The sequence below is a fragment of the Heterodontus francisci genome, chromosome 13, assembly GCF_036365525.1.
Source record: "Heterodontus francisci isolate sHetFra1 chromosome 13, sHetFra1.hap1, whole genome shotgun sequence".
In the NCBI taxonomy this organism is placed as follows: Eukaryota; Metazoa; Chordata; class Chondrichthyes; order Heterodontiformes; family Heterodontidae; genus Heterodontus; species Heterodontus francisci.
In genome coordinates, this window is record NC_090383.1 from 113,234,379 (window position 1) to 113,247,934 (window position 13,556).

At 44.0% G+C, this 13,556-nt stretch overlaps 1 protein-coding gene across 4 annotated transcripts in view; it reads left to right on the top strand.

The window, feature by feature from the left end:
• The window catches only part of wdr27 (WD repeat domain 27), a 412,961-nt gene that overhangs the window by 31,361 nt on the left and 368,044 nt on the right, over positions 1-13,556 (top strand). For all 4 annotated transcript variants that reach the window (XM_068045466.1, XM_068045467.1, XM_068045469.1 and 1 more), the window contains exons 12-13: positions 919-1,043; positions 1,980-2,062. In XM_068045466.1, the coding sequence (XP_067901567.1) occupies positions 919-1,043; positions 1,980-2,062 (208 nt within the window). The remainder of the gene's footprint in view (positions 1-918; positions 1,044-1,979; positions 2,063-13,556) is intronic.

The window sequence follows — 13,556 nt, forward strand, 5'->3', positions numbered from 1 at the left end:
TTCAGACTGGAGGTGGCAGTCACTTTCAGTTCTCTGCTGCTCCAGGTTGAAGTATAGAATTGGCAGTAGGGCTTCATCTTGTTTCTGCTGGATCTTTCCGCAGCCCCTGGCATGACTCTCTTCTCTGTGATGTTGCTGTGATCTCTCTCTCTCTCTCTGGAGGGTTACCTTTTAAGATCACAATTCATCTTACTAGCATTTTTGTTATTTAACATATGGCCTTCTCCCTTGGTGTGACCACACAATGGACCAGGATGTGGAATCCATGGTTACCTATTGATGTCTGGATGAGTAGCATTCTGTTAAGATGTGACTACTTCACACCATCTTTGTCTTAGAAGAAAACCATTCAATTTGGGAATTCCTCCTGATGGTTTCAGGATGGGTGTAGTCGACACCTCTTAGGCAGGAATCTATCTTTTTGTCCTTTTGAGACAATGAGACAGTTTTAATACACAGGCCAGGTCATCTGAGCTTTGTCGGCCATTTTACAATACATTGTCCACTTTTTTAAAGGAAAAGTCAATTTCAAAGAGTCCACATCGAATAAAGTTTGTATCTTAAAAGTAGGCGTATGTATGATATGTCTTTACTGGGCATGACTGAAGGATGTAAAGGCATTTGAGAGGGTGCAGAAAAGATTTACAAGAAAGTATCAGGCTGGAAGTCTGACCAGGGTTAAAGATGCATCTTTGTGGCTGGCAGAAGTTCCCAAATCCACAAAAACTAGGCTGGTATCTTTACGCATATATTTGATTTTCAGTTGTGCCCGGTCTTTGCACAATTTTTACAAGTGCTTTTCAGATGATAAAAATTCTCAACATTTTTACAAGAGATAAAACGTACTTTAAGAGGGAAACATTTTACTGCAATTTTTGAACATGTACCACTTGGATTCAATCCGTTTTACTCCTACAGATTTTCTGTCTGCTTTCTTCCATGTTTGGAAAGCATATTGCTCTGCTGGAAGTTCATATGCATGAACTCGCAAAGATGTGTCTGCAAAATAGCAATGAGGAGGAATCACTCAGTGTTATTGCCAGGTAAAACAGTCCCTTATTAGATATTTTAAAAATATGGTGAAATCTTAAATTAATAACACCTGCTCAGTACATATGTAACAGGTGATATTATGCTTTTCTTATTTTGGGAGAAGAGTGCCATGATAACTTTTACAGCTTAATAACGACAAATATTAGATTGCACTGTAAAAATGTTATATGTAGTAGTATCGGCAAACTACAGATTTAGTACATTTCTATACCATTCTTATTTGTGACTAAAGCACATAAATGAGGCAGGAGGGGACACCTCATTTTCTGCCTGCAAGGCTTGTTGGAAGCTTCAGATCAGGAGGTGCTCCGAAAAGATGGCCTGTCCCTGAGCCACTGCCAAGCAGTTGGTCCACAGCGATCCTGTGGGTAGGCTGAGGATTATTAGTCTGGCCAGCTGCGATAAATTATAATCCCCCCCCTCCAAAATCCTGAAATCTTAACGGCATCTGGGAAAATCAGCCCTTAAAATAAAACAACTAAGAAAAGTATGGGAAAGAATTTTAAAAAATTAAAGGAAGGAAACAAATTTAAAGTGCCAACAAACTGTTATTCCTATCTCTTCAATCATGTTAATTACTATTTGCCTATCTGTAACACATAGTGCATTTAGCTATTGTTTAATTACCTTTATTCCTTGTGGTTTTTCCCTTTAATTTTTATTTAGTTTGGCTGTAATTTTCACTATTTGCTACATCCTGCAAATTATTCATTATTTTAACCTTTTTAATATAAGATACAAGAATCACTTGATCAACAGCCAGTACTGTTCCGAAGAAGGGTCACTGACCCGAAACTTTAACTCTGCTTCTCTTTTCACAGATGCTGCCAGACCTGCTGAGTGGTTCCAGCATTTCTTGTTTTTATTTCAGATTTCCAGCATCCGTAGTATTTTGCTTTTATCTGATCAGCTAATCTTTCTTTCAGATCACCTCTGCTGCCTACTTCCCCTTTAAACTGTGATCTGAAGCAGAAAGAGAAAAGTAAGCCAGTTGGGCACCCAAAGTCAGGTACGTGCTGTTTCCCTGTTTCTTTAATATGCAGACAGAAGCACAATGGCTTTATTGCAGCCAGATTAATGACTGCTGATTGAATTTATGTAGTTAGTTGGCATTCATTTTAATACTTGTAAAAAGAAAATCTGAATCTAATGTTGCTGTTTATTTGCAGGGTATTTCAGATGGTGCACAACTTGTCATGGGTGGTTCATACTGTGTTGTGTTTGAAGTTTGTTTCCCTTCTTGTGCTATATTATTGTCCCCCAAGTGTGACAGAACCTGTCCCAATTTCATTCCAGTTAAATCAGTAGGTGGGCAATTCACCCCACCAGATTACAGATCACACGGGGAAGATAATAATTCATTCCCATGTATCTTAATGATATTTAGTGCTAAGATTACTATCCAAACTGCATACCTCTTGGTGGCTGGAATGACTCTTGCTGTTACAATGTTTTGTTTGTTGATTTTACTAGGCTCGATTTTAGATCTATTAACATCATTCAACCAGTGCACATGTTCTTAATATTACAATTAACTTCTTCAGGTGAAATTGATTTATTTCTGAAGCCAGAAACTTTGCATAAATTGAATACAATCCAAAAATAAACTGGAGGTGATTTTTAAGCAATTTCTTTTTCAGTTTTGATTTTTAGGCATCTCACAGATTAATTTTTTGGCAACTTTTGGAGACACTTTCAATTGTACTTAGATTGTATTAAAATGATGTGTTATGCTGCAGAAAATGTGATGGAACATGTGGCAGATTGTTGTGATAGATCAGAATCCTAGATTGTGAAGAAGAACGGCTGCAGCCATGTGTTGAAAGAACCTACGTGTGCAAGTTTGTTAGAAATGCATTATACTGAACATCAAGTATATTATACTGAACATCAAAGACTACAAGAAGCTAAAGCAGCATAAAAGTTTTTAATGGGGACTGAAATAGTTTTATAGTAGCTGGGTGTCTGACAGAGTGCTAAGTTTGTGTATCTGAGGCCCTCTGTAGTAGCGCTTGAGTGTTTGCTGTCAAAAGGTGTATTTCAGGCATTGTTATTTTTGCTATTATTCGCTCTGATAGTTTGGCTGTGTTACGCAATTGCTTTATAGCGGGAAAAAGAAAATCCCTATTTTGGTCTTATCACCAGATTCAAAATAATCTGGCCCTGATTTTCAGGTTAGACACTCTGTAGCCATCGGCTCCATGCAGCTGAGTCTAAGTGACGGGGACGAGGAACCTGGACCTCCCTATGGGTGTTCCCTCCCCTCAGGGAGATGGGCAAGAGCCATCATGCTCCCAGATGGAGGACGAGCGCGTGCACTCTTGTAAATCATTTGCTTTGTTTCAGCTGAAAAGTAAAATGTTCATTAGCGGCGTATGGCAGGATCGCATTAATGCTTGCAGTGCATTTCAGAAAGTGTCCAGTATCCATTTATAATTAACATTTGAGCCTTCAGTCTTCAATGATGACTGTTTGGCATTTGAAGATTTTGCACTTTTTTCACTACCAACATGCCTTACATTTGTGGTTCTGCAGTTAGCTGCTTACCTTCCTTGCATAGGTGTGTCTTGGTTTCATCGTAGCCTGGAGAAGATTTGATCTGGGCGCATTAAAGTGCTGCAACGTTGTAGCTTCCTATGTATGCAGGTTAATGCCTTGATGCAGGGCAATATTTCCAGTGGAGACACAGGTCACTTTTAATGAAGTTGATAGGATATAGGCCATTAGACACATCTGCACTGCAGGTTCATGTGCTGTTGTCAGAAAAGCCCTTTTTGATTACAGTATGTGAACATATTTGGCGAATTTTTTTTTCTCCTCCCAATATTCTTTTATGAAGTGGTTCAATGCTGGCTGAAACATGCAGATATGAAGTTCTCCCTGATGTCCCTTGCATGTCTTTCCGTGACTCTTATATCTATAACTACATAGTTTGCATTGTTGTCCTCCTCCTCCTCACCCATTTCATAGACATTCTCATCTGAGGAGGACTGGAGTTCCTCCTGTTTCCCCGCCTGTTGCCGCTTCTAATTGCAAGGTTGTGCAATGCACAGCAGATAACGATTATTCATGAGACCCTTTGTGGTGTGTACTGAAGAGCCCATCCAGACTGGCCAAGGCAGCGGAAGCGCATTTTCAACAAGCCAATGGTGTGTTCGATGATGTCTCTGGTGGATGCGTGAGCAGCATTGTATCTCTCTTCAGCTGTGCTTTGGGGATGCTGCACCATGTCATCCAGGCTCCAGCCGTCTACTTTGGCTGGTTCGTCAAAAACTCCTGGCAGCTGGGAATTCCTCAAAATGTATGAGTCGTGAAGCTCCCTGGGAAATGTGCGCAAACTTGCATTATTCTCTCCTGTGATCACAAACCAGTTGTACGTTCAAAGAGTGGAAGCCTTTGTGATTCAAAAATGCAGCAGGATGGTCCCAGGGAGCTCCACTAGCCACATGAGTGCAGTCGATCACCGCTTGCACTCTAGGGCACCCAGCGATGGCGCGAAGGCTGCAGATCTTGCTGCCTGGCTGTCCCCTTCTGCAAGTAAGTAGATTAAATTATTAGCACGTTGAAATATGGCATTGGTCACCTCTTTGATGCACTTATGGCTCGCAGACTGTGATATGCCACATTTGTCATCTGTTGATCCCTGGAAGGCACCACTAGCAGTCACCTTGAGGGCGAGTGGCATGGGATTCCCATCAAACCCAGGTGGTTGCAAGTCATGCTGCAGGATTATACAGATTTTCAATCATAGAATCATAGAAGGTTTATGGCACAGAAAGAGGCCATTTGGCCCACTGTGTCTGCGCCGGCCGATAAATGAGCCACCCAGGCTAATCCCACTTTCCAGCATTTGGTCCGTTGCCTGTCAGGTTACAGCGCTTGAGGTGCATATCTAGACACCTGTTAAATGAGTTGAGGGTTTCTGCCTCGACTACCCCTTCAGACAGTGAGCTCCAGATCCCTGCCACCCTCTGAGTGGTAAAAGCTTTTCCTCATCTCCCCTCTAATCTTTCTACTAATCTATGTCCGCTAGTCACTGATCTCTCTGCTAAAGTAAATAGGCCCTTCCCATCCACTCTATCCAGGCCCCTCACAATTTTGTACATCTCATTCAAATCTCCCCTCAGCCTCCTCTGTTCCGAGGAGAACAACCCCAGCCTATCCAGTCTTTCCTTATAGCTGCATTTTTCTAGTCCTGACATCATCCTCGTAAATCTGCTCTGTATCCTCTCTGGTGCAATTGTAATGAGGTGACCAGAACTGCACACAGTACTCAAGTTGTGGCCTAACTAATGACTTATACAGTTCCAATGTAACGTGCTTGCCCTTATAACCTGTACCTTGGCTAATAAAGGAAAGCATTCCATATGCATTCTTAACCACCTTATCGACCTGTCCTGCTACCTTCAGGGATCTGTGGACATTCACTCCAAGGTCCCTCACTTCCTCTGCACCTTTCAGTATTCTCCCATTAATTGTGTATTCCTTTGCATTGTTTGACTTCCCCAAATGCATCACCTCACACTTCTCCAAGTTGAATTCCATTTGCTACGTTTCTGCCCACCTGACCAGTCCATTGATACCTTCCTGAAGTCTACAGCTGTCTTCCTTGCTATCAACCATAGGACCATTTTTGTGTCTCTGCAAACTTCTTGATCATGCTCCCTACATTTACGTCCAATTGTTAATTTATACCACAAAAAGCTGGGGACCTAGTACTGAGCCCTGCAGAACCCCACTGGAAATAGCCCGTCAACAATTACCCTTTGTTTCCTGCCACTGAGTCAATTTTGTATCTGGCTTGCTACATTTCCCTGGATCTTACAGGCTTTTTTTTTTGTCAACTGTCTGCCATGTGAGTAAGACCTTGTCAAAAAGCTAAAACTCATGTCGACCACATCAACTGCACGATCCTCATTAATCCTCTTTGTTACTTCTTCAAAAAATTCAATCAAGTTAGTTTCCCTTAACAAATTCATGCTGACTATCCTTGATTAATCTGTGCCCTTCTAAGTGACAGTTTATCCTGTCTCTCAGAATTGATTTCAACAATTTGCCTACTACAGATGTTAGATTGACTGACCTGTAATTAGTCAGTCTATCCCTCGCTGCCTTTTTTCAACAAAGGTACAACATTAGCAGACCTCCAATCCTCTGGCACCACACCTGTATCCAGTGAGGACTGCAAAATGATGGTTAGAGCATCTGCTATTTCATCCCTGGCTGTTTCTAACAGCCTGGGGTATATTTCAACCGGCCCTTGTGATTTATCCACTTTCAAGGATGCTAATCCCATTAATACTTCCTCTCTCCCTATATTTATCACATCCAAAACGTCACACCCCTCCTCCTTCAACTACAATATCTGCATCAACCCCCTTATTTTGTGAAGACAGACGCAAAGTATTCATTAAGATCCGTACCAACATCTTCCACCCCTACACATCGGTTACCTTTTTGGTCTTTAATGGGCCCTACCCTTTCCTTAGTTATCCTTTACTCTTAATGTATTGATAAAACATCTTTGGGTTCACCTTGATTTTGTTTGCCAATATCCTTTCATGCCCTCTCTTTTCTTTCCTAATTTCTTTTTTGATTTCACTTCTGCACTTTCTATACTCCTCTCGGCTTTCTGTCGGCCGGAATTTTACGGCGCCCACAGGAGCGGGCTGATGGTGGGGGTGGGGGGGGTGTAAAATGGAGTGGGATACTGGGGGGTGGGGGTAGCAGGGGGTGGGGGGGCAGGGGCCTTTCTGATCCTCTCCTGCCTCTGCTGCCAATTTATTTGGGGTGGCAGCGGTGAGAAACAGCCCACCCACACCAGGCCAATCAAGGCCCTTAAGTGGCCAATTGATGACCACTTAAAGGCTTCCGCCCATCCCCACAGGGATTTTATGGTTGGTTGGCGGGCAGCTGAGGCCTCAGAAAAGCTGCCTGATAAAACTAGGCGGCCTTCTGGCGGCCTCCGGGGGGTGGGGTGGGGGGTGGGGGGCCCTCCTGATTGGGCACCCTATGCCCCACAGAGGTCCGCCTCTGAAGCCCCAACCCCGCCCCCCCCCCCCGTTGCCTCGCTGGAGCCCGACGATTGCCCCCGGCAAGGCCCCAAAAACTTAACTCTTTTCCGGTGCTATCCGCTATCTTCATCCCGAAGCGAGCTATGAGCTGCTGGCCCGCTGATTGGCTGGCAGCTCCATTAGGCGGGACGTCCAAGACCAATTAAGGGCCTGGGGATGGTAAAGTCCGGTCTGGAACCCTAGACCCAGCGGAGGCGGGATCGCGACCGACTTTTCGGCTGGTGGACAGCTTGCCACACCCCCCCTCATAAAATCCAGCCTGTGCTATTGAGTTATTGGTGTCGAACATAAGCTTTCCTTTTCTGCCTTATCTTACCCTGTGTAAGCTCCTTGACATCGAGGGGGCTCTAGATTTGGCTCTCCCACCCTTTCTCTTTGTGAGAAAATGTTTACTCTGAACCCCTTGAATCTCCCCTTTGAATGCCTCCTACTGCCCTGACACCGATTTACCTTTCAGTAGCTGTTTCCAGTCCACTTTCACTAAGTCACTCTTCAGCTTAGTAAAACTGGCCCAATTGAGAACTCTAACTCCTGTTCTATCTTTGGCCTTTTCCATAATTATGTTAAAACTAACTGAATTATGATCAGAACCACCAAAATGCTTTCCCACTGCCTAGCTTCATTTCCTAAAACTGTCCAAAACTGTACCCTCTCATGTTGGACTTGCTACATACTTTGCAAAAGAGTTCTTGTGAATACATCTCAAGAATTCTGCTCCCTCAATTTCTTTCACACTAAAACTATCCCAGTTAATATTGGGATAGTTAAAATCCCCCACGATTACTGCCCTATTGTTTTTGCAGTTCTCAGAGATTTGCCTACATTTTTGCTCTTCTATCTCCCTCAATCTAGCTCAATCTATATGGCCTCATTTGATGATCCTTCTAACATATTATCCCTCCTCACAGCTGTAATTGGTTCTTTGACCAAAATTGCCACAACCCCTCATTTTTTAATCCCCCTCTCTATCACGTCTGAAAACCCTGTAACCAGGAATGTTGAGCTGCCATTTCTGCCCCCTTAAGCCACGTTTCTCTAATTTCTGTGACCATTTCACTTGACGTCCTTGTGTGTCTCTGGCATTGCCTCTCTGACATTTGAACGTAATTTGTCCTTGTCCTGAAGTGCAATGACGTGCCAGTGCCTGTCTTCGATAATGCTGTTACTGGATGTTGCCATTCTGAGCATCTTCACCTTCTTGTTCTGCCTGTTGCTGGCATGCAGACATCATGCGTTGAGGGAAAAGAGCCATCTTTAGTTGCTCCCTCTGCTCTTCATCCCGTGGTGGTAAACAAATTGGGTGTAAGAGACCCATGCGGCTGCAGCTTTGCAAATAATGAAAGGAGCAGAGTGTTTCAATTCAGCCTTCTGTTGCCAGTCAGCTGAACCATTGAGGCAATGAGCAGTCGCTTTTATGTGCCTTAAATTGCAGCCAGCCGGAAATCCCACCCAAGTCCTACTCGATTTGCAGTCCTTCAGTGACCACATGGTTTGCAGTATTGTTCGAGATTATTTTGCGTGCACAACTTAAAGCAAGTTTCCCCACCTTCCAGCCTGCACCCATCACCCTTGACCCACCCGATGTAACCTTAACCCTTCCCTTTGTTACCATTGAACCCCCATTACCTTGGACAGTGTCAGAATCAATTTATTCATGCCATCTCTCCCCCCGTTTCTACTCCCGTTACTATCCAAAAGCCGACTCTGACACTTGAACCTCCTCAAATTCGCCTTTAATGTTATTGCCAAGTCCCGTTCCCCTCTCGATGATGCTGTAGAATTCCCAGCCCTAAGTTTCGACCTTCCCCTTGCAGAATCCAACTCCCCATTGACTGTGACCATTCCCTCTGCCAGCCAGTGCCCTGAATTCACCCCACGGGCTCCCAACATTAAAAGTTCTCATCCCCCCCTTTAGGCCCCTCATGATCATCTGTTGACTGTAAAACTCAAACCAACTGAACACCCCCACAGCCATCCACATCCAGCTTCAGCAGCAATAACAGCCACTGCACACCCTGTCCTCCCTCCTCTACTCTTCCATGTATGAGGTAACCCCACCCTATTCTCCCCTCCTCCTGCCCCTGTTACTCCATGCACCTGGTAACCCCTCTCTGTCCTCTCCGAGTACCCTCCCCTGCTCCTCTAGGTACACACCCCTATGTCTTCGCCGCCAACCCCTGAGATGAATCGCCCTTGCTGCTGCTGAGCCTGGAGCCAAATATGCATTCCAGTGTTAGCATTCCTTGTGCCATTGAGTTCAAGAAAGTAAACCACTGACTTCAGACACAACTGCACAAAGCCAAATGTACGCCACATTTAAGTGAATCTGAACCAGGTGGCATGGGAACCGCTCGCTGCAAACTTAATCTGACAGATAGGACTTAATTTGAACTAAGTGTAGGGTAATGAGTGTTTATCATATGGAAATGAAAGCAAAACTGCAATCCGCCATCACATGTGGGGCAGCCTGGACAGCCACAAACATGCTGCTTTCTTAATTGCAAAAAAATCCACCCCCCCCCGTTGGAAATCTGAGAAAACAACTCACGCCAGATTAAACCACCCCTGCGCCACCAAAGCCACTCTTGCAGTACCCATAAAATTCCCCCCTGTATGTCTGAAACTATGGTGGGGTTCCACAGGGAGTGGGACTGACTGCATAGCTCTGTTGAGAGCCGTCATGGACTCAATGGGCCAAATGGCCTCCTTCTGTGCCATAAATGACTATGACTCTATGAAACAGTGTGATTGACTGGTATTCTTTTTAATTTTAATTTTACTGATGAACGGAGTCATTTATATATATTTGGTTTTATTAATCTTTTTGTTACATAAATGTAATAAAATGTAATAAAAGGTATAAAAAGAATTTCCAGCTGAAATGAGTCACATATATATCAAAAAGGAAGATAAATTCTATTAAATAATTGATTCCTGAAGTCTATATCATGGAGATTTAATGCCCAAAATCATAAGTTGATCTTTGAGAATGCTTCCCATTTTTCTACATCAGTCTGAAATAGTAAAGGACAGCATATATAATTTAATTTCTATTGACAGCACTTGTCAGTAGGAAAATTTCAGCCACTGTATCCAGTGGAAGCACAACTATTTTAGAGGGAATGCTTGGAATTTGTTTCTTGGCAATTACATAATTGAGTAGATTTTACAGCGTAGAAATCCACATACTGCAATCCACAGTATTTGCTGGTGACCTCCAGATAACCCTGTAAAGCAAGACCTTGATGGGTGGTGTTGGTTGGTTAAGTAATGTGTAACTTACTGGTGCTTTGCATTGGTAGACTGCCCAGTTTCAGCTCGTTAAACACACAGTGCTGGTAAGCTGCTTGCTGTCTTGGCTGTTGCCAGCTTGTGCCTATGCTCTTAGGACTTGGGTTAAGTGTGCTGGGTTCCTATGGCGAGATCTGCAAGCAGAAACTTATCTGGTGACCCAGCTACAGTGAAAGAACGGCGATATAGTTCCAAGTCAGGATGGTGTGTGACTTGGAGGGGAACTTGCAGGTTGTAGTGTTCCCATGCATCTGCTGCCCTTGTCCTTCTAGTTGGTAGAGGTTGTGGGTTTGGAAGATGTTGTCTAAGGAGCCTTGGTGCGTTGCTGCAGCGCATCTTGTAGATGGTACACACTGCTGCCACTGTGCATTGGTGGTGGAGGAAGTAAATGTTTGTGGATGAGGTGACAATCAAGCGGGCTGCTTTGTCCTGGATGGTGTCGAGCTTCCTGAGTGCTGTTGGAGCTGCACCCATCCAGGCAAGTGGAGAGTATTCCATCACACTCCTGACTTGTGCCTTGTAGATGGTGGACAGGCTTTGGGTAGTCAGGAGGTGAGCTATTCGCCACAGGTTTCCTAGCCTCTGACCTGCTCTTGTAGCCACGGTATTTATATGGCTATTCCAGTTCAGTTTCTGGTCAGTGGTAACCTCCAGGATGTTGATAGGGGGGATTTAGCGATTACATAGGAACACAGGAGCAGGGGTAGGCCATTCAGCCCATTGAGCCTGCCCCGTCATTCAGTATGATCACGGCTGATCATCCACTTCAATGCCTTTTTCCCACACTATCCTCATATCCCCTCATGCCATTTGTATTTAGAAATCTGTCAATCTCTGCTTTAAATATACTCAATGACTGAGCTTCCACAGCCTCTGGGGTAGGGCATTCCAAAGATTCGCAACCCTCTGAGTAAAGAAATGTCTCCTCATCTCTGTCCTAAGTATCTTCCCCCTTATTTTAAAATTGTGTCCCCTTGTTTTAGACTCCCCAACCAGTGGAAACATCTTAGCTGCATCTACCCTGTCTATCCCTTTAAGTATTTTGTCGGTTTCAATGAGATCACTTCTCATTCTTCGAAACTCTAGAGAATACAAGCACAGTTTTCCCAATCTCTCTTCATAGACTACTCCCGCCATCCCGGGAATGGATTGTAATGCCATTGAATGTCAAGGGAAGATGGTTAGATTCCCTCTTGTTTGAGAGTCATTGCTTGGCACTTGTGTGGTGCGAATTTTACTTGCCACTTATTAGCCCAAGCCTGGATATTGTCCCGGTCTTACTGCATTTCTACAAGGACTGCTTCAGTATCTGAGGAGTCATGAATGGTGTTGAAAATTGTGTAATCATCAGCGAACATCCCCACTTCTGACCTTATGACTGATGTTACGATCCACTGCTCAAGACAAAGCCCTCAATCAAAATATATGATTCTGATTGCGGTTGGAGCAACGCACTGTCAATTCAGTCCTGCCACTCCACAGATCGCCTAACATATCACTTTAAACTTTCCAAATTCAGAAAGCCACAGTCAAATTGAACCATCTATTAACCTCCGAATGAGGCGAACCAAACCAGGTATCTTTAGATCAACAAGTTAACTGTTTATTGGAGAAAACTACATTCTTAAACACTATTAAGATATAAACAACATTTTTAAAAAAAGTAACAAAGTCCTTGCAAATTTATGCTCCTGTCGACGTGGAATCTTCCAATGTGAAACAGTTCAAGGTTGCCTGAAGTCCTCGCAGCTGTCTGATGGGGGAAAACAAAGGTTCTTCAACAATAGGACAGTCAGCAGTCGTAGTGCCCCTCTTCCTTTTCCAATGATGAACACCGATCAACAATTTTTTTTTCAAGGATTAATCTGACTTGACTTTTCAGAATTCTGAGAGTATAATAAATACGGTTTAAATAAACCGAGGGAGAGCTGTCCTATTTCCTTCAGTACATCCTGGCCCAAATGTCTGTGTTTGTCAAAAGCCAGTTTTTCAGCTAGTTTCAAAAGTTAATCGCAACATTGTATATTTAACCTTAGTCTCTGAGTGGCTATGTCCAAGGCAGCCAGGATGCACCAGCTCGATAACTCCTGAAGTTTGCTTGTTCTTAAAGCAGTACTGATCCTTTGCTGACTTAAAGACACACCGGATACTTCCCGAAAAATAAACACCAGGATCATAACACTGAGGGAAGGTCATTGATGAAGCAGCTGAAGATGGTTGAGCCTATAATACTACCCTGAGGAACTCCTGCAGTGATATCCTGGCGCTGAATGATTGACCTTCAACATCCATAACCATCTTCCTTTGCGCTAGGTATGACTCCAACCAACGGAGTGTTTTCCCCCTGAGTCCCATTGACTCCAGTTTTGCTCGGGCTTCTTGATGCCATACTCAGTCAAATGCTGCCTTGATGTCAAGGCAATCACTCTTACCTCACCTCTTGAGTTCAGCTCTTTTGTCCATGTTTGAACCAAGGCTGTAATGAGGTCAGGAACTGTGTGGCCCTGGCGGAACCCAAACTGAGTGTCACTGAGCAGGTTATTGCGAAGCAAGTGCTGCTTGATAGCACTGTTGTTGACACCTTCTATCACTTTACTGATGATCGCGAGTAGATAGATAGGGCGGTAATTGGCCGTGTTGAATTTGTCCTTTTTTTTGTGTGCAGGAATACCCGGGCAACTTTCAACATTGCTGGATAGATGCCAGTGTTGTAGCTTGGCTAGGGGCACAGCAAGTTCTGGAGCTCAGGTCTTCAGTACTAGTGCTGGAATGTTGTCAGGGCCCATAGTCTTTGCAGTATCCAGTGCTTTCAGTTGTTTCTTGATATCACGCGGAGTGAATCGAATTGGCTGAAGACTGGCATCTGTGATGCTGGGGACTTCAGGAGGAGGCCAAGATGGATCATCTACTCGGCACTTCTGGCTGAAGATTGTTGCAAATGCTTCAGCCTTATCTTTCGCACTGATGTGCTGGGCTCCCCCATCATTGAGGATGGGGATATTTGTGGAGCCATCTCCTCCCGTTAGTTGTTTAATTGTCCACACCATTCATGACTGGATGTGGCAGGACTGCAGAGCTTGGATCTGACCCGTTGGTTATGGGATCGCTTAGCTCTGTTTATCGCATACTGTTTATACT